The sequence below is a fragment of the Eubalaena glacialis genome, chromosome 11, assembly GCF_028564815.1.
Source record: "Eubalaena glacialis isolate mEubGla1 chromosome 11, mEubGla1.1.hap2.+ XY, whole genome shotgun sequence".
NCBI classification, from domain to species: Eukaryota; Metazoa; Chordata; class Mammalia; order Artiodactyla; family Balaenidae; genus Eubalaena; species Eubalaena glacialis.
The window spans coordinates 2,980,852-3,007,607 of record NC_083726.1 but is presented as its reverse complement, the minus strand read 5'-3'; the positions used below and the strand labels follow the sequence as shown (position 1 = coordinate 3,007,607).

The window sequence follows — 26,756 nt, the reverse complement described above, 5'->3', positions numbered from 1 at the left end:
TAGGGGGCAGAGGAGAATCTCCTCTTTAAACACCTTTCTGAATTGATGAAGACTGAAGAGACACTTTTGCCCCTAAAAGTCCGTAAATCTCAGGTCCAGAGTACTTGATGGTGACCCTTTAACATTCCTGAAAACAAAAGGAAAGTGTCCTAACGCCAGGAGATTTACAGCCCGGGTCTTACTGGAATCAGGAGGTAAAAGCCCTGCCGTGCAGCTAGTTCATTAGTTTTGAACAGTTTCCAGGAAGAAGCTTGCATTTTAAACCTCACCGTCGGGGCACTTGTCCTGTAGCTCAGTGGACGGTGTCCCCCTGGAGGGATGTTTACGCAGCGCCCAGTGTCTGGGAAGCAGGGGCTTGAATCACAGAGCCGGGCCTGGGGAGCCTGGGGTCCCTTCCCGGCCGCCCTGTCTGCAGGGTCCCCTCGGCCCCGCATGCTCTCTGCTGGGCGTTCTGGACCTGCACACGCAGGAAGGGCCCTGCCTGGAGGAACCTGCCCAGGGCTCGGTCCCTGGGGCCTGGCAGAGACCGGGAGGAGGCGCGGGGGCCTCGGCATCCAGGAGACACGGGAGAGCCTCGCGGCTCACTGCCCCGATGCGTCCTCCTCCTCTCACGTGTGTCCTGCTCCGCGGCCTCCCCGGCCTCCCGCCAGAGTCGGCCCTTTAGTCGGAGGTTTCCGAGGCCCCTGCCCCATCGCTCCGGGTCAGGCCAGATGCCCCTGGACGGAGGGTCTCGGCATCGTGTACTTGGAGGGGTGGGAGGCGCAAACCTTTCGCCAGCACCCAGGGTAAGGGTGTTCTAAAATATCACTGCCTTTGGCTTCTTTCGTAGAAGAAGAGCCCGAGCCGCCCAATCCCCATCCCTCCCCCTCCCTGCAACCTTCCTGAGCCGGGGCTTCTGTCTCCTTCCGGGGCTTCTGTCTCCTTCTGGGGCTTCTGTCTCCTTCCGGGGCTTCTGTCTCCTTTCGGGGCTTCTGTCTCCTTCCGGGGCTTCTGTCTCCTTCCGGGGCTTCTGTCTCCTCTTGTAGGTCAGAGCCTCGCACCAGGGCTGCCAGAGGCCCTCGGTGGAGCTGCACATTGTAAGTGAGCTGTAAGGGGACGTTTGTGACCCAGAGTTCCTCTCCCGGAGTTTGTCTGCTCATTCTAGAAGGTTCTTTCCCCTTCTCCCCAGGGGAAAAGGCCCTTTTGCCTGCAGCATAAAGGCAAGCGGGGGCGGGGGGGGGTGAAGGGCGGAGTAAGGCAGCTTCAGCTCGCCCAGGGCCCACCAGCCCCACCTTCCAGGCACCGCTGGGGGGCTCAGGAGGTGATGGCAGCCGGGAGGGGCCCCCAGGAAGGTGAGCCGCAGGTGCAGGGGAGCCTCGTGCCCACCACTGGCCAGTGCCCCTCCTCGGGACCTCCTTCTTGGTCCCGTGGACGTGGCCCGACCGGCACATGGGCCCCTACACGCTCAGCTCCTGCGGACTCTGGAGCGCACGGGTGTCGCTGTCAACCAGGTCACTGCAGGGGGACGCGTGCAGGTGCCCAGACACGACTTCAGTGGCTGAGATCCTGGGCCTTGGAGTCAGGGGAACGGAGCCTTTGGTGCAGCCGAAGCCCCGCTGTGTAGACGGGGGTTGTAAGGGAACTGCGGGGGAAGGGGCGCGGACGTTGTAGGCGCACACCAGCCGTGGGCTCTGTGCATTTGCCTCGTTCTCCCAGCAGCACCACGAGGTCAGTGCTGTCGTCGTCCCATTTACAGCTGGGACGGGTGAGGCACCCAACTCACCCCCTAGCGAGGGCAGTGCTGGCGATTGGCACAGGTGGCCTGGGCCCAGAGCCTCCACTCACGCCCCCTGCCGAAGGGCGGCTCGGGCGGGCTGGGGAGGTGCGGTCCCTCTGCCGAGGGGCCAGCGTCGTCACTGACGCCACCAGGTGACTGCTGGGCCCTTCACGCAGGGCCTGAGCCGGGGGACACCTAGCAGGGAGGCCCTCACCTGCCCCAGGTCGCTGTGAATTCACTTGTTCAAAGTTTCGACAAGTTATTGGATTGTTGGCAAACTGATTCTAAAGCTTATAGGAAGGAGGCAAAAGACCCAGATGGCCCAGACAATATTGGCGAAGAGCAAAGATGAAGGATGACGCTGCCCAGCACCCAGATGGACCGTGAGGCTGCAGACAGCAAGATGTTACCATGTGCCCGACGTGCAGTGAGGCCAGACAAACCGAGACGTCGGCGTTTGGAGTGAAGAAAGGTTTATTACAGAGCCATACAACGAAAACGGCTGGCTTGTGCTCAAAAAGACTCCAAAAACCCAAACTCCCCAAAGGGTTTCAGCAAAGCGTGTTCAAAGGCCAGGTGAGGGAGGGTGTGGTCGCAGGGTGTGTGGCGAAAGAAGAGACACGCAGACCACTGGAACGTAATAGAGAGCCTGGAAATAGGCCCCGTAAACGTAGTCAGCGGGCCTTTGACGAGGGGGCAAAGGCAACACAACGGAGCAGAGGTGGCCTCTTAGCACGTGGTGCTGGAACAGCTGGCCGTCCCCGTGCAGAAAGCTGAGTCCAGACACAGACCTGCCACCTTCGCTAGATGAACCCAGCGTGGATCACAGACCCTCATGTAAGACACAGAACTTACGAAGCTGCTGAAAGTCGACCTAGGAGATGACCTGGGTGGCCGTGGACATGGTGATGCCTTTTTAGCTACAACACCAAAGACGCGATCCTGGTAAGCTGGACTTACTCAGATGAAATCTTCTGCTCTGCGAAGGACAGTGTCAAGGGCGTGAGAAGACAGAGCACAGAGTGGGGGGAAATATTTGCAAAACATGTCTGGTAAAGGGCTGTTATCCATGTAAAATGCCCCTTTTGTGCCTCCAGGCTCCTCCCAGGAGCCCACCAGGAGGGCCTGGGTGGCTTTGAGTCCACTTGCCACCCTCAGAGGTGATTGTGTGCACGCGCGGGGCTCTCACGCCCCCGTGGTTCTGGGCACTCTCCCCACATCTCACAGGGTGGCCCCAGCACGCGCTGGCATGAAAGCGGGCCTTGCGGGCTGAGCCACGCTGCGCGTTTTCCCTCCTGGCCTCCCAGGCAGCGGGAAAATCAATGTGAACATACTTGGACAGCTCGGGAAATTTAATCAGCTTTACAATGTGTATGACAAAGAAAATATCATTTTGCTGGTGAGTCTGTGAAACCAGCTCTGCTGCAAGTCGATACTACCGGTGGTCCGGATGCAGCCTCTGCGAGTGTGGCTCACGGTCATGGAACATCCTGGTTCCGTGGGTCCAGCTGTGGCCCTGCTGGTGGCCTCTCTCCCCAGTGGGCGAAGGGCTCGTGTCTCAGCTGTCATCTGGGCTGAGAGCCTTCCTGGGGACTGGGGGAGGTCACCGAGGCGGTGTGCCTGGAGGTCTTGGTGGTCTCCGGTGGGCTTCCTGGAAGGCCCCCACCTCCCTGGGGTTTAGGAGGACCCTGAGCTCGTGGGAGCCGTAAGGCCACCACGTGGTGGCTTTCCCAGTGGTCTGTCTCTCTGAGCGCAGCCACTTGCAAAAGGGAAGAGCAGTGTCTCCACTGGCCGGCCCCAGGGCTCCTTCTGGGCCCCCTGGCTGTTTCGGGGCAGGCTGAAGAGTGGTCGGGGCCCCGAGTGTCCCCATCAGGCTGAGGCAGCCCATCTCATGGGACCCTGTTGTCCCCTGTGCCACCGTCAGCCCAAGCTTTTCCTGTCTCCTTGGGCATCTGCCAGTTGTGACTGCGTGCCGGGCGCTGTGGAGGGCGCCCTGCTCCAGGACCCGGGGCTCTGTTGCCTTCCTCTGAGGAGTGGGGGAGTCACCATCTGTAGACCCTGGAGATAAATGTCCCCTTTAGGGCCTTTCTCGGGAAGGAAGATGCCCCCGCCCCCCCCCGCCAGGGGCCCTGGGCCAGCCTGCAGCACATCTCAGCGCTCAGGTAGGGTGGCCGGGGATGGGCTCTCGGGGTGCACGCGGGACCTGACGGTCGTGGGACGCGCCAGGGGACACCCTTGGAGGAGGAGCTGAATGTTGGTGTCTCTCAAGGGGAGCGACCAGAGCCAAGCCACAGGGACCCTAGTCTGCGGGTCTGGGCTCTAGGGCCAGCATCAGTGCCAGCTGTTCGGTGGCTTGCGGAGAGCAGAGTCGCTGGGGGACGGTTTTCCTTTTCAAGATGAAGCTGGTGTTGCGGCCGTGCTGGTGATGGATTGGGGGGTGGGCTGGGAAACCAGGGGGCCCCGCGGTCATCCACCAAAGGGTGGTGGTGGGCTGGGCTGGGGTGCGAGCGAGGCAGGGCGGGAGGGCCCAGGGAGCCGGGGTGGGCTGGACCTGGGAGGGAGGGCTCGGTCCTGGGAGCACGGGTCTTACTGCTGTGGCAAGGGCACCGTGTGTGCGGGCTGCGTGCCCCCGTCTGTGGAGGGAGGAGGAGAGAGGGGACATGTTTAGTTTGGGAGCCCTTACGTGGTCGTGTGACGGCGAGCGGCATACAAGTGCAGAGGGGTGCAGGCAGCCACAGGACATGCAAGGACTGGGTTCAGGGACAGCTGGGGGGGTGGGGACACGGGTGCGGGTGACCCTAGCTCCAGGGAGGGCGGCCGCCCGCCCTGAGAGGGCTGGCAGGGGGAGGGTTCACCAAGGAGACTGGCAGGGTGGCCGGGGGCATGGGCGGTGATCTGCAGGCAAGGTTGGGCAAGGGGGTTTCAGGAAGGGGGGGTCAATAGGGAGGACCGACACTGGGGGGACACTGGACATGGGGAGAGGGCCACATGTGGGGAGCCACGTGGACTGGCACCGCCGGGCCGACGCCGTCCCTGCCCCAGAGCCCGGCAGGGTAGCCCCCGGGGACGTGGGAGGCTGTGGGAGCTGCCGCTAGCCTGTGCAGGCAGCACCCCCAGGGCTGGGGGGCGGGTTCAGATGGCAGCCCGCAGCAATCCCCCGCCCCCAGCCTCCCTCTCGTGACCCCCTCCTCTGATTTCTTGGGGAGTAACAGCTGGCGCCACCTCCAGGCTCCCGAGCCTTCTGCACGGCGCCTTCCCTCTGCCCGTTTGGAAGGGGCGTCTCTGCTGCGTCTAGATAAACATGGGCCTGGGGCCTCTCCCCGCTAAGTGGGCATCCTTCCCGACTGGGCGTTCTCGAGGGGCCTCCATGGACAGCATCTCCATCTCTCCATCGCACCCCGTCTGCGACCAGCCGCCCGGCCCTCCAGCCCACGAAGCGGAGAGGTCCCTGCGGGATGGAGCCGGCTGTAACTGCCGTGCCAGGATTTTAAATATCCTCTGTGTGCTGATCAAACGCCTCTCAGCCGTGCGCATGAAGCGCAGAGCTCGCTCGATTGGGGCGCTCATGTCAAGCTTGTGTTTTCAGTACCCAAAGGTGTTTTCTCTTTAGAATCCCTTTTTTGACAAAGAAATATGAAATTAATTGCAAGGAAAGCACACCTCCCAGAGTCCTCAGAATATCTCTCTCTGTGGTGTCACCTTCCATATCCTACCTTATGGAGGGCTGTCACCAGCCAGTGGGTCAGCCTGGCAGCTGGCTGTCCATCCCAGCCAGCTGTCACCGTCCTTCTATTTTTAGCCCTGGTTTGGTCCAGAACTTGACAAGATTTTCAAACTAATAACTGGATTGTCAAAGGAATCAGCTGTCACAGGACCATCTGGGAGGGCGGGGAGAGGGAGGGAGGCAGGAAGCAGCCCCAGGGGGCCCAGCACGGCCCTGATGGCCTCCAGCTGCCCAGCCCCTCCCGGAAGGTGTTAGGGCCCGAGCCTCCCCCCCTCCCCGCCCCCCGAGACAGCAGGGGCTCTGTCTTCCTGGACGCCGGGGTCCGAATCTGGTGGGGACGCAGGATTGGACGTGGCGAGTCAGGCCCCCGAGCGAGCCGGGCGGACTGACCTTTGCAGGGCCGCCTTCACGTCTGCTGAGCGTCAGGTTGAGTTCTGTATTCTTTGATCTCCTGGCTAAAGGGCATCGCGTGTGATAGGTTAAAAATAAGGGAAATAAGGGTGAACTTTTCATAGGTAATTTTCATACTAGGGCCTCTGGGCCCCTCCTGGGGCCGTGGCTGGTGCAGGAGGCGGGGTGTGCCAGTGGCGCGGGACAGGGCCTTTGTAGCATCATAGCCCTGCTCGCGCCCAGCATCCTCCTGCCCACCCAGGAGGCTTCCCGAGGTCTTATCCTCTGGTCAGCTCTCAGCTGTAGGAGGAGGGACCAGGTCAGAGCCTCGGCTGTCTTATCTCCAGCCCAGGGCTGCCGGGTCCCTAGGAGGTGTCCTTTAAGTGATGGGGGGAGAGCAGGGGGGCACATTTGAGGGGGGCAGCCCCCTCTGAGCACGTGGCCTCTCAGAGAGGCAGGGTCTTGCAGAGGTCAGGTTCAGGGCTCAGGAGGGTAGCCCTGGAGGAAGCAGCCCTCCCAGCGCCAGGCGTCACTAATCTGTCACTAAGATTCCTGGGGTCCCAGATTCCTCTTTCCCAGGTGGGCGTGTGGGAGCCCCGGGATTGGTCGTAGACATGGAGAGGAGGGGTGGGAGCCCCGGGATTGGTCGTAGACACGGGGAGGAGAGGTGGGAGCCCCGGGATTGGTATTAGACACGGGGGGGGGAGGGAGGGAGCCCCGGGATTGGTCATAGACACGGGGGGGAGGGGGGAGCCCCGGGATTGGTCAGAAGGTCAGCGTGTAGCCTGGTGCTTGGCACAAAGTGAACTCTGGGCCCAGGGCAGCTGGTGGTTGACCACTGACTTGAGGGACGGCCCTGGGACCTTCTCTTGAGTGGTGACCCCCGAGGTTCATGTTTGTCCTTGCCTGTAGCAGCCATCGCCACGCAGGGGACAGAGCCCGGCCTGCTCCTGCAGACCCCGTCGTGTGGCCCAGGGCAGGGTCCCGTCTCCCCACGCCGACGGGAAGGTCCTGGCCGAGGGAGCAGACAGTGGATGGAGGCGCAGAAAGGAGAGAGCCGCGGGCTGGACGGTCACGCATGACTCCAGGACCATGTGCCAGATGCACGCCAGCTTCCCGGCTCATGGCGCCGTGCCCGCCCCGTCCCCCACCCCCGGGGGTGCCCAGGGAGGCCCGGCCAGGAGCCCCCGAACCATCAGAATTGCCCGGCAACCCGCTGCTGTCAGCGCTGCCGGCAGTCGCCGCAAACCCGCTTCAGCGTAATTTAATCTCGGCTCCTTTTTTTCTTCCCTTTTACACATGTACTGACCAAGAACAGGTATTTTATGTTGAATGTGGATTCAAGCCCCAGCAGCCCCTGCACAGGCAGGAATACAAACGACCTGGCCTTGCACCGGCTGCCGGGCACTGGGTTTGGGCCTGGACCGTGACCTTTGACCTTTGGAGCGTGTGGTCCCTGGAGACTCGCCCGGGTGGGCAGGGGGGCGGGAGGCTGGCCACGTGGGCCCAGACCAGCACATCCGCCCACAGAGGGCAGGCCCGGGCGCAAGGTGCCGTGCAGATTCCAGCTGCAGCCGCTTTGTGTGACCACCACTCTCGTCGTCTGAGGTCCTGGTAGCCGGGGCCACGGCCACGACCATGACCACAGCGAGGGTGGTGGCGGCCATGGTGGCAGCTCCCGTGTGCCGGGCGTCCTGCTGAGCTTGTGTGCGCTGGGTCCTCAGGTCCTCAGCACAGCCCTGGCAGGAGCTGCCCGGCACCTCTGAGGCGGTGACGCCCCCAGGGCCCGCCGGGTGTCAGTGGGATGATGGTGACGTGGAGATGATGGTGACGTGGAGATGATGGACCACAGGGCCACTCCTGCATTGAGCATGGCTGAGTCACTGCCCCTCGGACCCTCGCAGCCTGGAGGTCACTCCTGTCACTGCCCCCGCCCGGCAGACGCAGCCTTGGCTTCCAGAGTTCCCGGCCGCCTGTGCTCTGACGTCGCCCAGCCTTGCGGGGACAGACCCGCCTGCTGCGCAGGTGCCGAGCCACCCAGGCCCTGGGCCAGGCTTCCTGCCTCCCCCGCCTCGGTCTCCTCGCCTGGAAGGCTGAGGATGTGGGAGAAATGCCCGAGGCCCCAGCCTTGCCCACCCCAGCCTGCATGTCCCCACGGCCACCCCGGGTGGCACCCAGGGCCACCTTTCCGCGGCCGGTCGGGGCTCCCCAGTGGCAGGTTTGCTGGCCGAGCTGCACAAATTGACTGTTGGAACGTGGTGGCGAAGTGAATTAAACCAATTAGGCCTGTCACCTGCCCACGTCAGTGCAGGGTTACTGTTTCTTCTTCTCAGTTAAGGGGAGAAAATAATCAGAGTTCGCAACTGGGCCTTCAGCCCCGTCATGATTAATTCACTCGTCTCTGCGCGTGGCCAGGCTGTAAACTCCTGGCCTCGGTGTGCTCTGCCACGTGCACGGAGCCGGCCTTGACCTGGGAGCCTTGGGGTGAGTCCTGTGCCCGAGGGTCCGCAGAAGGGGGCGTGCTCGGCACCGTCGCGGCCGCTGCCCCGGAGCAGGGGGGCTGTGTTGGGTGTAATCAGAGCTGCGCTGTCCGCTGGAGAGGAACGCCCGCCACGAGGGAGGGCTTCTGGGAGCCTCGCAGAAAGGGGAAAACCAGCGAGATTAATATTTTATTTAACCCAGTACGTCTATAACATTATCTTTCAACCTGTGATCAATATTAAAGTTAAGAAACATCTCGCAGACTTTTGTTCAGACCAAGTATCTGAGATCTGGAGTGTGATCTACCCACATCTCCACCGAGACCCCCATAGTGGGGGGACAGACGGGGGGCCGCGTCGAGAGCCGCCCGCCAGTCACGCCTGGCCGGACCCCTGCGCAGGGCTGAGCGTTGTTCGCCTCGTAACCCTTTGTCTGGCCGCCGAGGGCAGAGCCGGCCGTGTGATGGCGCGTGTGCCCTGACGCAGAGGCAGGTGGAGTGAGGGGACCTGTCTGCCTTGCACCAGAGCTGCTCTTCCCGTGATCGACTATTTGGGGCCGTTTTGATGACACGCAGTGCCTTTTGTATCAGACATCAGAACTGGACGATCCAGTCCACAGGCGCTCCTTGAAGTCCCCTCCAAAGGGTCCCACGCGGCTCCCTGGTCGGGGTCCTAGCCACAGCCCGTAGGTCGACACGTGCGGCGTGTTTCCTTCCTCAAGATGCCGGCGCTGCCTGCTCTGAGCTCTGCCAACAAGCAAACAAGCTCTTGAGCTTGTTTGCCAAACTCCCTGGCGTTTCCCACGGATAGGAATTTATTCGGCACAAACGCCACTACTGCTGCCGTGACGATCACCACCACCGCGAACAGTGATTGAAGACTAATTGAATAATAGCAGCAGCAGGTGACACTTATCCTGTGCTTTTTATATTCTGGCGCTGTTGGGAGCACTTTGCACAAATTAACAACCCAGAGAGGGAGGCACGTTATTGTCCCCATTTACAGATGAGGAAACCGAGGCACAGAGAGCCAGGAGACCGGCACGGCTGAGTGGTGCAGGGCTGGATTTGAGCCCCGCGTTCAGCTGCCTTTACAAGTGTGCGTGCCTTTAGCTGACTGTGCCCTAGCGACTGTTCACAGGTCGGCACCGCGTGCTGTGTGCTTCATGTCGGGGACATGGGAACACGTGGTGCTGTTGATGTCACAGAGGAGACGGATCACCCCATGACGTAGGTGAGGACACCAAGGATGTGCCTCCAGGGTTCTGTGGGGTCGTGATGGGGGTGTGCTGGGCTTGGACCCGCCTCCTCTGTGTCTGGCTGTGTGTGGCCTTACTGCTGGGCTCACGGGAGCCTCTGCAGGGGGCCAACCAGACAGAGAACCTGGGGCCCTGAGACGGGACCCCCTGCCCACCTTCCTGGATGCCACTGTGTCACCATTTCGTCCTTCCTGGGAGGAACAAAAGAGGTAGAGATAATCATACTTTGCAGATGGTAACGTAATTCCTCTCTCTGGAAAAATGAAACTGTTTTGGCAAGAAGTCCCCAAAGCCGTAAACATTATTTGCTGTTTAACGTTGGAAGGCTCACCTCTTGGAACCTACCCAGAGGCAAAAGTCAGAGCGGGAAAGACCCTGTGGAAAAGATGTCCCCGGCAACAGCCCAGCCCAGGGCCCCGCCCTTCACCCTGCCCCCCGCTCCCCCCACTGCCGTCACCCACAAGACGACGCCTGCAGGGCTACCTGTGGCCGGGGTGGTGCTGGCGGGGCCTCCGCAGGGGACTGCCTGGCAAAAGGGACCACCAGCCACGATCCACATGCTTGCGAGGTGACATCCAGAGTGTCCAGAGGACAGTCAATCTGCTTGTCATACCGAGACCCCGGGCAACCCGGGATTCGGGGCCTCTGCCCTCTGCGGGGCCGGGTGCTGCGGGCCTCCAGACTCCGGGGTGACCGTGACCTTGCTGGGGGCTGAGAGCAGCAGGCCTCCAGGCTGCGCGGCGGGGACGGCACCATCGCTACGGTCCCTCCCGGCCACCGCGGACAGCACGTGCCAGCGTGGGAGGGCACGATGACACAGGCCGATGGAGGGGGCGGGATGCCCCGGGCCGTGGCTTTGTTGCCGTGGTGGCATCTCATGGACGTGGGAAGAAAAGAACCACGGGGACGCGACTTGTCTTTGATTCCTCACAACCTCCGTGTTGTGAGCAAACCTTCCTTTAACTTTTGTGCTGCAGACGTGGTCGCAGCACTGTTTACAGAGAAGTTAAGATTAAAAATGGAATTGCCCTCCCGGGCTGCTGGACCGGGCCCTCCCTGCCACCATCGCAGGGGATGGCGGGTCCCCTGGGGTGTGACCCAGTGACAGCATCGTGACCGATGGCCCTTTTCCCGAATGATGTGGCTAATAGATGTGCCGTGGCTCCCAGGTCGGAGGTGTCGCTGCCTAGCTCATAAATAAGACAGGCCTTTTAAAAAAAGAAATCTGCATTTAAGGGCGTGTTCGGCTGTGTCCCCTGCCTCTCATAAAGGTCACCCGGACAGATTTTTCCTTCTTTAACGTTGCAGGCTGCGGACCACCAGGCATGTCTATTCTCTCTCCGTCCACCGAACCTGGGGGACTAAATTAGATTCTGAAATTGAGTGTGCAGTAGGGTTGCTGCGTTACTGCAGTGGGAGGGTATTGCTTCTCACCTTGCAAGTAGCGAGGTCGTGATAATATGAAGCGAAGTGGATTAAAAATAAAACCAAAGGTATTTAGTTACGACCTGCTCGGAATTGGACTGGCATCCGTGTAAGTTGCATCTAATGGTGAAAGACAGCAGATTGATGTTGATACGTCCCCGGGGACGTTCTGCCAGTGAAGTTTGCTCCATGAATTCAATTTAAAGGCCCCCAGAAAGTGTCCAAAATGCGAAAGGAAATGGGACCAAGAACGGAAAAGCAGCAACAGGGAAGCCGCACTGGCGGAGAGTCCCGACGCGTGGCTCTCCACTGTGGAGTGGGGAGAGGGCCGTGCGCTGGGAGGGGCGTCGTGAGGACAGCAGGCCTGGTACAGGCTCCCGCATCGCCGAGCGCCAGGCACGGGTGGCCCCGGCGGGAGCTGGGGCCCTCGTCTCGATGGGGAACCCGGGGCCCCGAGGTGGTCAGCGGCTGGCCCAGCATCCGGGAGGCAGCACAGCCAGCACCTGAGCCCAGGCCTGGCTTCTGGGTCTGAGCCCCGAGGGCCCCCCGCGGCTGGGCTCTGGGCATCCCCGCCCGGACAGCCCTGGGCCCCAGAGTGCCAGGAGGCTGGGGGCGTGCGTGCGGCCCGGCTGTGTCGCGCTGCTGGCGCTGCCCTCCGCGTCGCAGCAGGCCTGGGAGCCTCCCGGGGGGCTTCCTCCTGGCTGCAGGGCGTGGGGCCCTCGGGCTCAAGCTGGGGGGGGGACACGATTCTCGGGGGCTGGGCGGCCCCCCCGGCTCACCCCGCCGTGGGCCTGTGCGTTTCCTCAGGGCTCCTCCCGCGGGGGCCCCCTCCCCGACAAGCTGGTTGCCCCGTCTGACCCAGGCTGTCTCTCTCCCCCCAGGAGCTGCTGCTCTTCCTCCAGAACCTGCCCACAGCCCACTGGGGCGACGAAGACGTCAGCCTGCTGCTGGCCGAGGCCTACCGCCTCAAGTTTGTCTTCGCGGACGCCCCCAATCACTACAAGAAATGAGCCCGGGCCCACCGCCGTGGCCTCCCCCGCCCCGGGCAGCACACCCCACTGCCGGCCGGCTGAAGGCCACGGCCAAGGAGAGGCCTTGCTGGAGCGGCTGGCCGGGACGTGGTCCAGGGCCCGGCGAGGGCCGGGCGGCCTCTGTGTTCTGAGATACCAAAGAGAGCCAGGGAGGGTCCTGGCCACGCGGGGCCAGAGAGGGGCCGGGCGTCCCCCTCTCCCGACCCTGGAGCATCCTTGCCAAACGCCCACCTCGTGGAGCCCCGAGCCGGGGCGGCCTGAGAGGCAGACCCTCTCCGAGCGGCCCGCTGTCCGGGTGCCGGGGGCAGAGGGAGGTGGCAGCCATCTCCTTACCTACTTGGAAATGTAAACATTCTATTCTGTTGAACGAAAGAGAATAAAACGTAGACAAAGTCATAAGTGAAACGTTGCACTAACCTATGAAATCTCTGTGCTCTCCCAGGCCTCTGACAGCCAGCTGGATTTCTGTAACTTCGTCACTTTAACTTTGCCGCGTACTTGCTCCCTTGGCTTAAACGTGGCTGGAAGGCAGACGGCGAGCCTGGGGAGGCTGTGGCTGCAGCAGCTGGGAGCAGAGCGCGGCCTCTAGAAATTGCCTTACTTTCCATCCATGACCTCTGGAAACAGAGAACCGCCCCGGCTGGTCTGTCAAGGAGCCTGCGCGGGCGGGAGCCCTTCCGCTGGGTGATGCGGGGCGTCGGGCGGACGCTCAGGCTCCAGCCACAGCCTCGCTCGCCTGGGCCACCTGGATAGGTGGGTCCTGACGCTCCTGCACCTGCACCCACACCGCAGGGGCCGAGTGGCCCAGGCCCCTCTGCTCGCTGCGTCTCCGGGTGTGTTGTGGACCTGATCGCTGCTGCTGTGTGTTGGTCACTGGGGCCGTGAGCCCAGCTGCAGAAGGTGCCAGACCCGCCCTGCCCTGGGCTCTGCCGGGGCCCGTCCTGCTTCCCCCACATTGCCTGCCCCGGCCAGAGAGCACCTGTCACGGGCATGTCGCCCGTGGTGACGTGGACACCCCCGTGGAGCTCTAGGCCAGAGCCACAGCCACACAGGAGACAGGCTCCTGACCTCTGCCCCAGACTTTCATTCACGCGCAGGCATCTCTTCCCACCACCCGCCAGCCCTCCCGGGGCAGCCCCGCCACCACCCGTCTCTGCACAGCTCAGGTGCCAGGTGGCTGCCCAGAGGCTGTGCAGCCGAGGATCAGAATACACAGACGCACGTGTGTGATGTGTGCGTTCCTTATTTTTGGCTCGTTACGTGTGCGTGGAAATCAGCACAAAATACTGTGCAAATGTCAGAAGCCCCCAAATGAGCAGAGGGCCCTGCTTGCCACAGAGCAGACGGAGAGCACCCCGACTGGCCGGTCCCTGCCCCCCAGCCTGGCATCAGGGGTTCCTCCCCGCGCAAGGCCCCCGGCCCGCTGCTGCTTTCCTGCCGGGCGTCCAGCTCCACGAAGGCCCGTCCTGCTTAGACCCCGGGCACTGCCCACCGCGGCTCGGATAGTCTGTGCAGCCCAGATGCTGGGGACACAGAAGATGTCCGCTGCAGGCAGTTGGTTTTTCAAATAGGAAGCATCTGCGAAGTTCAGTGAGGCTCTGTGCGTGTTTCCATGTGTATGTAAACCTGGAACTGAATGCAGGGGGTGTTGACGGGGTCCTTGGAGCCTGAGCCAATCAGTCTGAAGTGATTAGAGGCTGTTCTGTCTGGAATACAATGTGTGAAACACGGAATAAAGATGCAATGAAAATCCAGCCTTGGCCTTTGATTCAGGGGCTCTCCTGAAGGAACAGGGTCCCCTGGCCGGATGCTGGGTCACAGTTGGCTGTCTGGTCTGAGGCCGGGTGAGAGCTGAGAGCCAGGGGCACTGGCCCAGCCCTACAGCAGCCGCTGGACAGTCCGAGTTCTGGGCCTTTCCATACAGGCCGTCTGCAGCGTGCCAGGCCTGGCGTGGGGTGCAGCACCCACAGTCTTGCTGAAGCCCATCAGGGCCTCGTGGGGAGCTGAAGGTGCAGGCAGGCCAGACTCAGACTCGAGCTGAACCCCAAGCCCAGGCTGCACCGGCTGGGGGTCAGGATCCAGGCCGGCCCGGGACAGGAGGGGCCTCCCCATCTGGCCGCGGTCTGTCAAGCGTCTACTTGGGGCAGGCACCCGGGTCTGCAGCCCACTCCTCCCCACTCCTAGGACCCAGGACACGTGCATCCGCCCTGCACCCCCGCCCGGGGTGTCCAGCCCCCTCCTCAACCAGCCCCCTCCTCAACCAGCCCCCATCCTCCCGGTGGTTGGTGAGACCAGGCCCCGTGAGCCCTGGTTTCTCAGGGCTGCTTTTGTGGTGCTCTGTCCTCCTCTGGGCAGGTGACGTTGGACCCCCCCCCCCCTTGGAGCTCTAGGCCAGAGCCACAGCCACACAGGAGACAGGCTCCTGACCTCTGCCCCAGACTTCCATTCACGCGCAGGCATCTCTTCCCACCACCCGCCAGCCCTCCCGGGGCAGCCCCGCCACCACCCGTCTCTGCACAGCTCAGGTGCCAGGTGGCTGCCCAGAGGCTGTGCAGCCGAGGATCAGAATACACAGACGCACGTGTGTGATGTGTGCATTCCTTATTTTTGGCTCGTTACGTGTGCGTGGAAATCAGCACAAAATACTGTGCAAATGTCAGAAGCCCCCAAACGAGCAGAGGGCCCTGCTTGCCACAGAGCAGACGGAGAGCACCCTGACTGGCCGGTCCCTGCCCCCCAGCCTGGCATCAGGGGTTCCTCCCCATGGGTGGGCTGGAGCCCCCCGGGCTGGGGGGGATCTCTTTACCTCTCCTCCCCGCACGAGCCTGCGTCGAGCTGGGTGGACCCTTGCACACCCCCGGTGCCGGCTCGAGGCCGCAGGGTGGAGACACGCTGCCCACCCCCCTGGCCACAGTCAGGAGGCGGGAGATGCCAGGCTGCAGGTCTCAGCCCAGCAGTTGGTGACGGCTGTCATTTGCTGTCGTTGTTTGTTGGTGTTCGTGGCCTAGCGGTTTGCTCCTCAGGCCCACTTTGGGGTCCTCGAGCCCCCAGGGGTGGCCCAAAGCCCAGGGGTCCGAGACGAGCCCCTGCCCCTGTGCGTCTCGCCCTGCCCGGCACCAGGAGGGGCCCTGCCTGTGGGCCCCACGGCTGAGAGGGAAGAGCGGGAGGCCGGGCCCTGGGGAGGTCTGGTGCCAGGGAGGGTGGGGCTCTGGGCGTGGAGGCCGGAGAGGTCTGAGCGATTTGTGCTTTTGGAGGGACTCACAGGGGGCGGGCGGGAAGGGCTTTCTTGCCGCATCAACTGCGAATCTGAAATGGGAGCATGCCCCCTGTGTTTGAGCAGCCCGGTTCCCCTGGCCACGTGGAGGCGTCTCTGCAGGAAGGCGGGTCCCGGCTAAGCTGCAGCGAGCCTGGGACTGCGGGCCCGTCCACCCTGAGCTGGAGGTGTCCGCTGGGCCTGCAGCCCGGTGGGTCAGCTCTCAGGGCTGGTGTTCGGTGGAGTCTGCTCGGAGTGTTGGGCAGCTGGGCCCTCCCTGAGCCTCCCCAGTCCTGCCCGACCCAGCTGGCCCTCTCCCCTCTCGTCCCCTTCCCTCTAATGCTACCCTAGCCCCATGGGGTCTGCCCCTCTCAGCTGCAAGGCCTTGTCTCACCAGTCCTGTAGCCTCACCCCACCCAGTCCCTGGCATGGAGAGGATCTTAACAAGAATGGCCGAGGGAGTGCTCGCAGCCACTCTGTGACCATGTGACCATGCATGAAGCATCTAACCCTTGAGCCCGTTCCAATGACAAACCGAGGCTAAAAAAACTATATACCCAGGTAAATTCCAGATGAATGGATTTAAATATTAAATAAATCCCCCCAAATACTCAAAATAGAAATAGATATTTTTATAACCGGGAACGGTGAAAGGCTCTCTGAGCACAATGCCAGTGGCAAAAACAATAAAGGAAAAGACTGATGATAAACATCTATAGTATGCACCACGGAGAAATGCTGCAACGACCAGCAGAGCTCAAAAACCTCAATAAACAAAGATAAATGATAACAAGCCTAGCAAACATACCTGCAAGCTAGGTGAGACAGGTTGAAATTCCTTAATATCTACCGAGTGCTTGAAAATAACTGGAAATAATAATTCTTGGAAATAAAAATGGGCACAGCACAGAAAACAGGCGATTCACAAAAGGAAGAGATAAAAGTGCCTGACAAGATGGTCACATCATTCATAGTTTAAAAAAGTGAAACACAAGTCACAAAACGTCTGACCAGCTGAGTGACCCTGGCTAAGTTTGCGGTAAGTTATTAACAGCAATAGAAAACCAGTCCACTCTTTCAGTCTTCCTATTTTTTCCGAAAGATTTGGCAATGATTTTTGTTGTTCTTACTTTAAAACCGTGATGTATGCTAATAACAGCAGGCCACACAGTGCAAACCTAGGAACAGTGAGTTGTCACAAGGCCGACACCAGGAGCCACTGTCACCGTCAAGTAGCACATGGCCCGTACCCACGGTGTCCCCGGGTGCCCCCTCCCCAAGCAGGACGCCACCCTGACTTCTGACAGCATCGTGTGGTTTTGTTTGTTCCTAAACTGCATTATCTGAAGGAATCACACGGACAGACTCTTGCAAACAACTTTTCTGTTAGTGAACGTATCCCCGTGGTTGGGCGGCTGCGGTTCATTTTATCTATTGCTGTCGTTTTCTCTCCTCTGAGTGGATCACAATTTACCCATTCTGCTGTGGGTGGTGGACACTGGAGTCGCTTCCGTTTCGGAGCTGTTATAAATACTGCTGCTCTGAACATCTGTGTGCGCGTCCGTCGGGGGGACACGTGCCGGTTCTGTTGGGCGTGCATCTAGAGGTGGAATTCCACGGCCACGTGGGGTGGGTATCTTCCACTTTAGCAGATGATGCCAAACTGTTTGCCAAACTGGTTTTCCAGTTTACGTTTCCACCGGTGGGTTATGAGGGTCCTTGTTTCTCCACGTCCTCACTGCCAGCTCTTGTCGTGGTCAGCCTTAGCCATTCTCAGGGGGCTCATGTTACCTGCGTCAGCCCGGTCCCCACTCCTGCTGAGAGTTCACACGGCCTCTCTCACAACTCCTGCTGTACGGTGGCACCTGTTTCCTTCCTGCCACAGCCAAAACAGAGACCTGCTTAAGACGTCGTGTTGTCCGAATATCATAAACATTTTCTCATATAATTAAGATTCTTCAAAAACATGATTTTAATGACTGCATAATATTCTGTAGCATGGATTAACATAATTTGTTTATTCCCTTCCTGTACGTCAAGTTGCTTCCATTTTTTTTTCCTGTCGCAAACGATGCTGTGACACATGTCTGCTTTTCTCAACACTTATCCATCGTAGGTTTCTAGTAGTGGGATTCTTCGGTCGTTATTGCCGAATGGGCGAGTCGGCAAAATGACCACTGCCCTCCCATCCTTGGTGGCACCCACTCACCTGGTTTACTCGAGAACGTCTCAGAAAATACAAGTTTAAGAAATTATTTTAAAACGTAAGGATAACTTTTAGAAGAATAGAAATAGAGAGTATAACTTCCAGGAGAGGAAAAAGAAAGCTAATGAACAAAACTGATCGAGTCAAGAGAAGATAGGAAAGGAGTTGGGGAGAAGCAAAGAAAAAATAGGGTAAGTAGGAAATACTAACATGGTCCAAGGAAGTTCAGATATGCAAGTGATCATGATAAAGAAATTACTTAAACTCACCTATTGAAAAAGATTCACATTATACTTTTTAAAACCCCCCATAAGATCCAACAATATACTATTTACATGAGATACACCTAAGACACAATGGCACAGGATTTGAAATAAGAGGATGAAAACAATAAATGTGAGGGAGATACTAACCAAAAGAAAGTGTGGCTGAGAATATCTATATTCCCCTAAAAGATATTTGAAGAGCATTCACAAGGACAAAGGGTTGTGTCCTATGATGAAGAGACGGCCTCGGTGAGTCATGGGCCTGAGTTAATAGGGCAACACGACCCCAACAGAAAGCAGAAAATGACCTTTCCACAGCATAAACGGATAGGTTAACACATCTCTTACAGAAAATGTGGACCAAGGGAAGAGAAAAGTTTTAAAAAGAGAGATTTAAATAAAAATGATGGTTTGATGTAATAGAATTTTGCTCTCCCCGAAGAGATTACACATTTATTTCCGGCACGTGAAAAAACATTTACAAATGTTTGGCCTTTGTAAGGGAGATTCCAGTAAACCCAAAGCCTCGGCCGTATACAGACCTATATGTTCTGTCCACAATGCAATGATACTAGAAATCCAAACCAAGGAGAACATTTAAATGCCAAAGCCCCCATATACATATACATAATCATAAAAATAGAATCATACTGGAAATTACAAAATGATAGTGAAAGACTAAAATATCAAAACTTGTGGGGTGCAGCTAAAACAGTAAGTAGACGAGACTTTATAGCCTTACGTGTTTTATTGAAAGACAAATATTTAGAAGAATTTAGCTCAACATTCAACTTAAGCTGGAAGAAGAATAAGAGAGCAAAAGTGCAAAAAAAAAACCCCATAAGGATTAAAATAATAAATATAGAAGCAGAAGTTATTGGAGTAGAAAAGAAACACAAATAATGGAAAAGACTGATAAAACCAAAGTTAATTTTTAAAGTAGACTAATAATGTAAGCAGGGATCTTTGTTTTGCAGTTGGTTTATCTCCAGCGTAAGAAAGAGCACTTATACATAGTAGGGATTAAATAAATGTTTGTTGAATGAAAAACAGACAAATATTTCTAAGGGATAAAATTCAACCATATTAACCCAAAAAAAAGGAGGCAAACTGCAGGTGCTTAAAAATCATAAGCAGCAGAGAATGAGAAGACAAGCCACTGACTGGGAGAAAATATTTGCGAAAGACAAATCTGATACACGACTGTTATCCAAAATACACAAGAACTCTTAAAGGGCAACAGTAAGCAACCGGATTAAAAATGGGCAAAAGAGCTGAACAGACACCCTCACCAAAGAAGATACACAGATGGCAAATAAGCACTGGAAAAGCTCCACGTCCTGTGTCATTGGGGAAATACAAATTAAAGCAGCAGCGAGACATCACTTACATACCTATTAGAATGGCCAAAATCTGAAAACTTGACAACACCCAGTGCTGGTGAGGATGTGGAGCAACGGGAGCTCCCCTCATTGCTGGTGGGGGTGTAAAATGGTGCAGCCACTTTGCTTTTATACGTTTAAAAAAATTCATTTTATTGAAGTATAGTTGATTTACAATGTGGTGTTAATTTCTGCCGTGCAGCAAAGTGACTCAGTTATATACATTCTTTTTCATATTCTTTTCCATGACGGTTTATCACGGGATATTGAATATAGTCCCCTGTGCTCTACAGTAGGACCTTGTTGTTTATCCAGTCTGTATATAATAGTTTACATCTGCTAACCCCAAACTCCCACTCTATCCCTCTCTCACCACCCCCCTTGGCAACCACAAGTCTCTTCTCTATGTCTGTGAGTCTGTTTCCGTTTCGTAAATAAGTTCATTTGCGTTATATTTTAGATTCCACGTACACGTGGTATCATATGGTATTTGTCTTTTTCTTTCTGACTTACTTCATTTAGTATGATAATTTCTAGGTCCATCCATGTTGGTGCAAATGGCATTATTTCGTTCTTTTTTATGGCTGAGTAGTATTCCATTGTACATATGTGGTACAACCACTTTGGAAGACAGTTTGATGGTTTCTTACAACACTAAACATACTCTTACCATATGATGAAGCAATTATGCTCTGTGGTTTTTACCCAAAGGAGTTGAAAACTTATGCCCACACAAAAACCTATGGACAACTGTTTATTCATAATTGCCAAAACTTGGAAACAACCAAGATGTCCTTCAGTAGGTGAATGGATAAACAAACAGTGGTCCATCCAGACAATGGAATATTATTCAGTCCTAAAAAGAAATGATCTATCGAGCCTTGAAAAGATATACAGGAACATTAAATGCATTAGTAAGTGAAAGAAGCCAATCTAAAAAGGATACATACTGTATGATTCCAACTCGATGACATTCTGGAAAAGGCAAAACTATGGAGACAGGAAGAAGACCAGTGGTTACCAGGGATTGGCGGGGTGGGGTGGTGGTGGAGGAGGGGCGAATAGGTGGAGGACAGGATTTTTAGGGCATTGAAAATCCTCTACATATGATACTCTGTTGGTGGATACATGTCATTAGACATTTGTCCAAACTCACAGACTGTCCGCCGTGAACCCTAATGTCAACTGTGGGCTTGGGTGATGTTGACGTGTCCATGGAGGTAATAAATGTACCCCCTGGTGGGGGATGCTGATAACGGGGGAGGCGCTGCACGTGTGTGTTGGGGGGTACGTGGGAAATCGCTGTACTTTCCTCTTAGTTTTGCTGTGACTCAAAAACTTCTCTAAAAAATGTAATCTGTTAATTTAAAAAAATCATAAGTGCCTCCTGCGAGCAGCTATGTACCTATGAATTTGAAAACCTGGATGAAATGGACAATTTTGAGAAAAAATACAAATTACAAACATTGACTCGAGAAGGAAATAAAAACTGAGTAGATCAATAATCGCTAAATACCTTGAACAGGTAGTCACACGTCTCCGTTTCCAAAGGCCACATGCCAGATGGCTTTACAGCGTGTTCTACTAAACCCCAGTGACCAGAATTTAGCAAAACAATGCATGAGGTGGAGGCCCCAGGCACAGCTGGTGGGGGGAGGGGGATGGGCTTGAGGCCTTGGCTGCACCCAAGTGGCCATGCCAGGGTGGCCTGCGTGTTTACAGCTGTGAGGTTGGCTTTTGGCTTCTGCGGCCTGGGCAGGGGCTCTGGGTCCCGGAGGAGCTGAAAAGGCTCGCAGTGGGGCTTTAACCGAGGAGCGGCCCTGGGGTCTGGGGAAAGTGGGGTCTGGGCCCCGGGGAGCAGCTGCTGGCTGCAGCCTGACCTGGGCCCACACCCAGCAGGGTTGGGGCCGGGAAGCAGCCACAGAGGGGCTTATGTGCTGCTTTTAACGTTTCCTTTATTTTTTTCCATTGAGTCTGCAGGCTAAGAGGCCACAGGCCCCCAGGACCCCTACGTGCTTTGGGGTTAATAATGCAGCTTTTATCTAGAACTCATTAGGGCTGGGCTGCCCCGAGTTCACGTGGTTTTGAACTGGATTCAGGTGTCATGGAAGAAAATGAGGACCTCGGAGTGTCCCGGTTAATTACAACCTGTGACCAGGGCCTTAGCGTTCAGCGACCCAAACTGGGGGTCGAGTTATCTTACAAACAAATAAAAAGAACGGGGGAGGCGCTTACTGCCCAGAGAATACGGCCTCTTCTTGGATGGAGGTAGAGGAAGGGCTTGGCGGGTCTCAGCTTGGAGGGAAATCAGGAGCCGGGCTTGGGCAGAGCCGAGGAAGCTGAGAAGACCGGATGGAGGGCGGGCGAGGAGAGAGGTTTCCAGGGGAGACCGGCTCAGACCGAGGTGGAGAAACGCCCGAAGCCAACGCGGAAACTTGAAACTGAGACACACCCGGATGCACATCAGCGAAGGGGCGTCAGATCTGGACGGAGGAGACCGGCGGGGAGGGGGCGGGGCCTCCTCCCTCCGAGGGGCGGGGGGGAGGGGCGGATGCAGCAAGTCCGGGAGAACAGCGGCCAGGCCTGTGGGCGCTCCTCTGTCTGTCTCTGCCGCAGGGACGGATGTCAGTCGGGGAGCAGCACCGAGGAAGGTGGCTGGGGTCACACGTGCTGGCCCCCGCGTTCACCAGAGCCAGTGCCTTACATCGGTCACCCTCCCTCGCCCCCACCCACCCCTTTGTTTCTTCAGAGCCTGGACCACCATCTCCACGACCACTAGTTCACGAGCTCCGGGTGGTCCCCACCGGGCCTCTGATTAGTCCTTGATAATATTTTAGGAGCGAATGAATGACAATGTTTGGGGCCTCTTGGAGAGGCCAAGGGACTTCCCAGGGCCCTATAGCCAGGGAGGCCTGGGCTGGCCTGGACCCCGGGCCCCGCACAGTGACCCCCCCCTGGCAGGGATTAGGAGTCCACTCCAGGGGTCAGCACCTGAGGGTCAGAGAGCAGAAAGGACATCCAGGCTCACCCAGTGAGTAAGAACAGTGGTGCCTGAGCCCAGGGAGACCTGACCCCAACCCACTCCTCCCCAGCGGTGATCCGCCTTGGTCGTCCCAGTGGAGTCAAGGCCGCAGGGCAGAGGTGGCCACAGCCTGCCCTTGGTCTCCCGGGTGACAAGTGGTAGGAAGCTGGTCCCTGCTCCCCTCTCCAGCCTGGAATCTCTTAATAAACTTTCAGTGGCCACCATCCTCACAAGGCCACTGCTGTCTGGGGATGCTAATGGTGAGAGGGACCCAGGGACAGCCGCCCTGACCGGCTATTAAAAATAATTGGCCACCCACAATGCGAAGAAAAATGTGTTCTCCTTCAGTTTGGCTGGAAAATGTGAATTATTCTCACGTTGCCATAGAAACCGAAAGAAGTTCCTGGCATCTTTCAGATATTTAGTTTTGTGAGCCCAAGGATGACCCCCTGAGCGCTGCAGAGCAGCAGGGGGCTGCGGGAGGGAAGGGGAGAGAGAGATGGGGGCAGAGGGAAGGGTGGGGAGGAAGAGGGAGGGACAGAGAAAGGGGGGAGAGACAGCCGTGGACGGGGCTGGGGGAGCCTGAGTCCCTGCCGGGAGAGCGCCCACAGGGCAGTGACCACAGAGGGCAGCGCCCCGAGCCCTGGGATGAGAGGCCGGGCTTCTGTGGGGAACCTGAGGCCCTGGGCGGTAAGGGACGGTGGCCGACGTTTGCTTGGACCCCTGAGTCTGGTAGCTCCACATCCTTCAGGGTAGCCGCCTGCCCTCCCGGGCTCAGCGCTGGTGCCCCCCCCCCCGCCCTCCCTCCCCGGCCGCTGCCTGCAGCTCCCCTTCCGGCCCCAGTGCCCTGCAGTCTTGTCCGGGCACCTTCTGCCTTTGCTGGGACCCTCCCTCTGCCCGGAATGTCCTTCTCCGGCTGGGAAACCCCTGTGTGTCTTTAAGTGTCTAAGGCCCACTGTCAGGGTCTCCACACATGGCTCCATCCCTGTCCCTGGAGACGCCCCGCCCCGCTTCCTTCTCCAGATGCCCCACCTAGCGCTGGCTCCCACACTTGCCTTAGGTGACAGCTGGGGACCTGCCACCTCTGTCCCCTCATCCTGGCAGGGAGTGGCCTCAGCCTTGGCCGCCCCAGGCCCAGGCGGCTCCTAGGGAGGAGTCCGGGCGGGGGGTGGGGTGAGCTGCAGGAGCCGTGCAGGAGGGCCCCGCCAGCCGTACGGGAGGCCCCGGGCCCACAGTGCCAGGTGGTCAGGGTTCCCTGCAGCTCCTCCAGTGGTGACAAGGCTCCTGGCCACGGTGAGCTGGGGTGGTGGCCAGCCGTGCTCTGGTCATCCCCAAGTGGACGTGCGCTTCGTCTGGAGGCTGTGGATGGAGGGAGTGGGCCTCCTGGGGGGTCTGGGCGCAGAAAGGGGGCGTCAAGGTGGGCACGGTGCGGCGTGGGCGTGGTGGGCGTGGCGTGGCGGGCACACCTGCCCAGCTGTGGCCGCCTCACTCGCTTCTGTTCTCTGCTCACAGCTCTGTGAAGACCATTTCCTGCTTTTATCCCAGTTTCAAAGAATGTGCTTAGAAAATGTCTCTGGCATTTTGCTAATAGCGGTGGGAAGAATGGAAGAAATGATCAGCCTCCAAAAATCACGACTTCAGATTGAGCTGGTTAAACAGCAGAATTTCCGGATCAGAGGCAGGTGTGAAGATGTAAGAAACACACCGATCCCTGATTTTCAGAGGTGGGGGGAGAAGGGCCTGCCCTGGGGCCTAGGATGGGTGTGTTCTGGGGGGCGGGTGTTGCCGGATGAGAAGGGTCCAGGTGTGCTCTGCACGTGACTTCCAGTCTTCTGTGTCTCTGTGTCCAGAGGTGATTTTTCCACCATGAAGGTGGTGGAGGCCGGTAGCGAACTGGGAAGCAGAGGAGGGGGAGGTGGGGGGCCGAGTCCCAGGAGCTGGGGGTGGGACGGTCTCCCCAGTGTCTCTGAGCCCCGCCTTCTAGGGTCCTTTCAAAGGATCCCGGCCCCCCTCGCAGCTCCTGCACAACTGTCTGGGCCGCCTGGTCACTTCTGTCTGTTCATCCAGAAACGGGGTCCCTGTGGCCAGCAGGCCTGCATCCCCTCCCTCATCTTTCCCTGGACCCAGGGCCAGCAGGAGAGGGGCAGCACAGCCCCATTATGCTAACTCCTTTGCCCTTTTTACAGAGGAGGAAACTGAGGCCCAAGATGGTGGGGGAAGGGTGTCCGGTGACTTACTCAAGGTCACACCGTCAGTGGTGGTGGAAAGACCACCTGGGGCGGTGGGTGGGAGTGGCCGGCGGGCTGTGGCCCGGGCTGGGGTCCAGCAGCCGGTGGGCTTTCCCCCCTCCCCCGTGTGGGTGTTCTCACAGGGTCCTGCCCCATGGGGAAGCCGAGTCCCGGGCCGCCGAGTCTGACACCCGCCCCGGGCTGAGGGTCCCGGCCCTGCGTGCTCACCAGGGCTGCCGGGCCAGAGCCGGGAAGCTGTGCTCCTGAAAGATTTCCGTCGATCTGCCAAATTAATGTGTGTGTTCTCCACATCGCGGGAGACGTAATGAACTGTCAGCGGGCCGAGAGGACTAAAGGAACCACTAAGATGTCTTTTATGGTGTCATTACATCTTATAATAAGATTTACTTGTCAACTTGAAGTGTCATCATGTAGTCATTTATTTGGTAGCCTAAGGAAGACGTGTGGTTCAAGGTTCCGGCCGTAATACCCTGGAACGGTGAGAGCGCGCCCTCCCACTCCACACCCTTCCGCCCCTCGGGGCTCCCCGGGCCCTGCGGGAGGGCGGTGGGCACCCTCCTTTACGTCTGACCAAAGGCTCAGTGATTTGGGTGCAGCCGGAGTGCTGGGCACGGCACAGCGCAGCCCCGGGGCCCTGGGTCCCGGCTCCCTCTGGTCCTCTGCATCTAAGCCTTGCTCACGCACGCCCTGCGTCCAGCCCTGAGCTGAGGCCGGGGACTTGTCACACTTGGTCTTTGTCCGGCTCTCAGCCTCGCGGCGTGAATGATGCTGATAGAGGGCTGGACACGGGTGCCCTGGGGGCTCATCCTGCCTGGGAGGGTCAGGGACGTCTTCGCTAAGAATGGGACCTTTCAGCTGGGCCTTGAAGGATGAGTAGGAGTTTGTTGGATAGAAGAGGGCATTCTGGGGAGAGAGAAGAGCACAGGCAAAGGTGAAGGAGGGACCAACTGGACGTCCAGCCTGGAGAGGAGCCTGGGGGTGGGCAGGGAAGAGCAGGAGAACAGGCTGCAGAAAGGTTGGGCGCAGCCCCTGGGGGCCTTGAGCACCACGCTCGGGGGGAGTTCATCGTGTAGCAGCGGTGCGGACAGGGCAGTGGCACGTTCAAGGGGTGTCTCTGGCGGAGGGGAGGGGCCGCCCCGCCTTGACCTGAGACGGGGGTGCCTTGTGAGGAGATGCTCTCAGGCGGGGTGGGGTTGAGGCTGGGTCCTGGACACGTGGCCTCGGAGATGCCTTTTGGGTGAAGGTGACTGAGGGCGTTGGGTAAAGGGACTGGAGTCTGCAGGGGCCCCAGGAGAGACATGCACATTGGGGTCCCAGTGCCTCCATGGCGTTCCGTCCACAGGGCGAGAGCTCCCTGGGAGGGAGGGAGCGGAACCTCAGAGCTTAGCGGGGGGGCGGGGCTGGGGTGACCAGCGGGGCCTGGGCTTCCCGCTCCTGCACCCAGAACCTGCGGGAAGCTGCCCGGCCCCTCCCGCGTCTCCCCCAGGCCAGGAGGGTTTCCGTCCAAGCTTCGTGTGGGGCCTCTGCACGGGCTGCCCAGGGCCCAGGGCCCCCGCGGACCCCACTGCGGGCGCGCCGTTCCTCTGGCCTGGTTTCCGTGAGGGTGATTTTTGCTGACCTGCAGAATTTCCAGCGGAACAGAGCAATGCTCCGCTCAGCCCACTGAGGTCATTAATTTATGTAACCCGGCAGCTTCATCAGAGAGGGTTGTCACGGTAACGTTAACAAACCGTAAATACCTGCTGGACCCGAGAAGGTGACCACTCCATCCGCCTTCCTGGGGCGGGAGGGGTGCCCGCCGAGGGTATTTCTCCTCTGGTGGCGCAGCCTGGGGGGCTCGCTCTCTCCCTGGGGGCTGCCAGCTGCTGAAACAACATGGATCTGTGGGAACCAGTCACAGTGACGGCTCTGCGGGGCTGCCCTGTCCCCGTCCTGCTCTGCGGGGCTGCAGCCCTGGTCTTCTCCCTCCCTGGGGGCTTGGGCGTGGCCTCCACTTCTGGGGGGCTCAGCTGAGGGCAGGTGAGAGCTCGCCACTCGGGACCCAAGACCTCCAAGCCCCTAGGCCAGACCCTGTATTCTAGGCTGGCCTCCAAGGCGGTCTCCCCTGCCCACCTCATCCTTTGGTTCAGATCAGCCTTTCCAGTGGCCTGAATCCTCAAGCACCAAGCTTCTTCCTAAGGTGGCCTTGCTAAACCGGCCCCGCAGGATTCTTGCTAAAGGCAGGATTTAGATGCCAAGGGCTGTCTAAGCCATCAGAGGAACCTGACTAGTTCGGTCAAGGGGGGCATCTTCGTCAGGAGGCAAGAGGGGGTGG

General features: G+C 58.5%; 1 protein-coding gene across 2 annotated transcripts in view; it reads left to right on the top strand.

The window, feature by feature from the left end:
• The window catches only part of TBC1D22A (TBC1 domain family member 22A), a 313,242-nt gene extending 299,428 nt beyond the window's left edge, over positions 1 to 13,814 (top strand). For both annotated transcript variants that reach the window (XM_061204253.1, XM_061204252.1), the window contains one exon: positions 11,915 to 13,814. In XM_061204253.1, the coding sequence (XP_061060236.1) occupies positions 11,915 to 12,043 (129 nt within the window). In that variant the 3' untranslated portion in view covers positions 12,044 to 13,814. The remainder of the gene's footprint in view (positions 1 to 11,914) is intronic.
• The last annotated feature ends 12,942 nt before the right edge of the window (positions 13,815 to 26,756 follow it).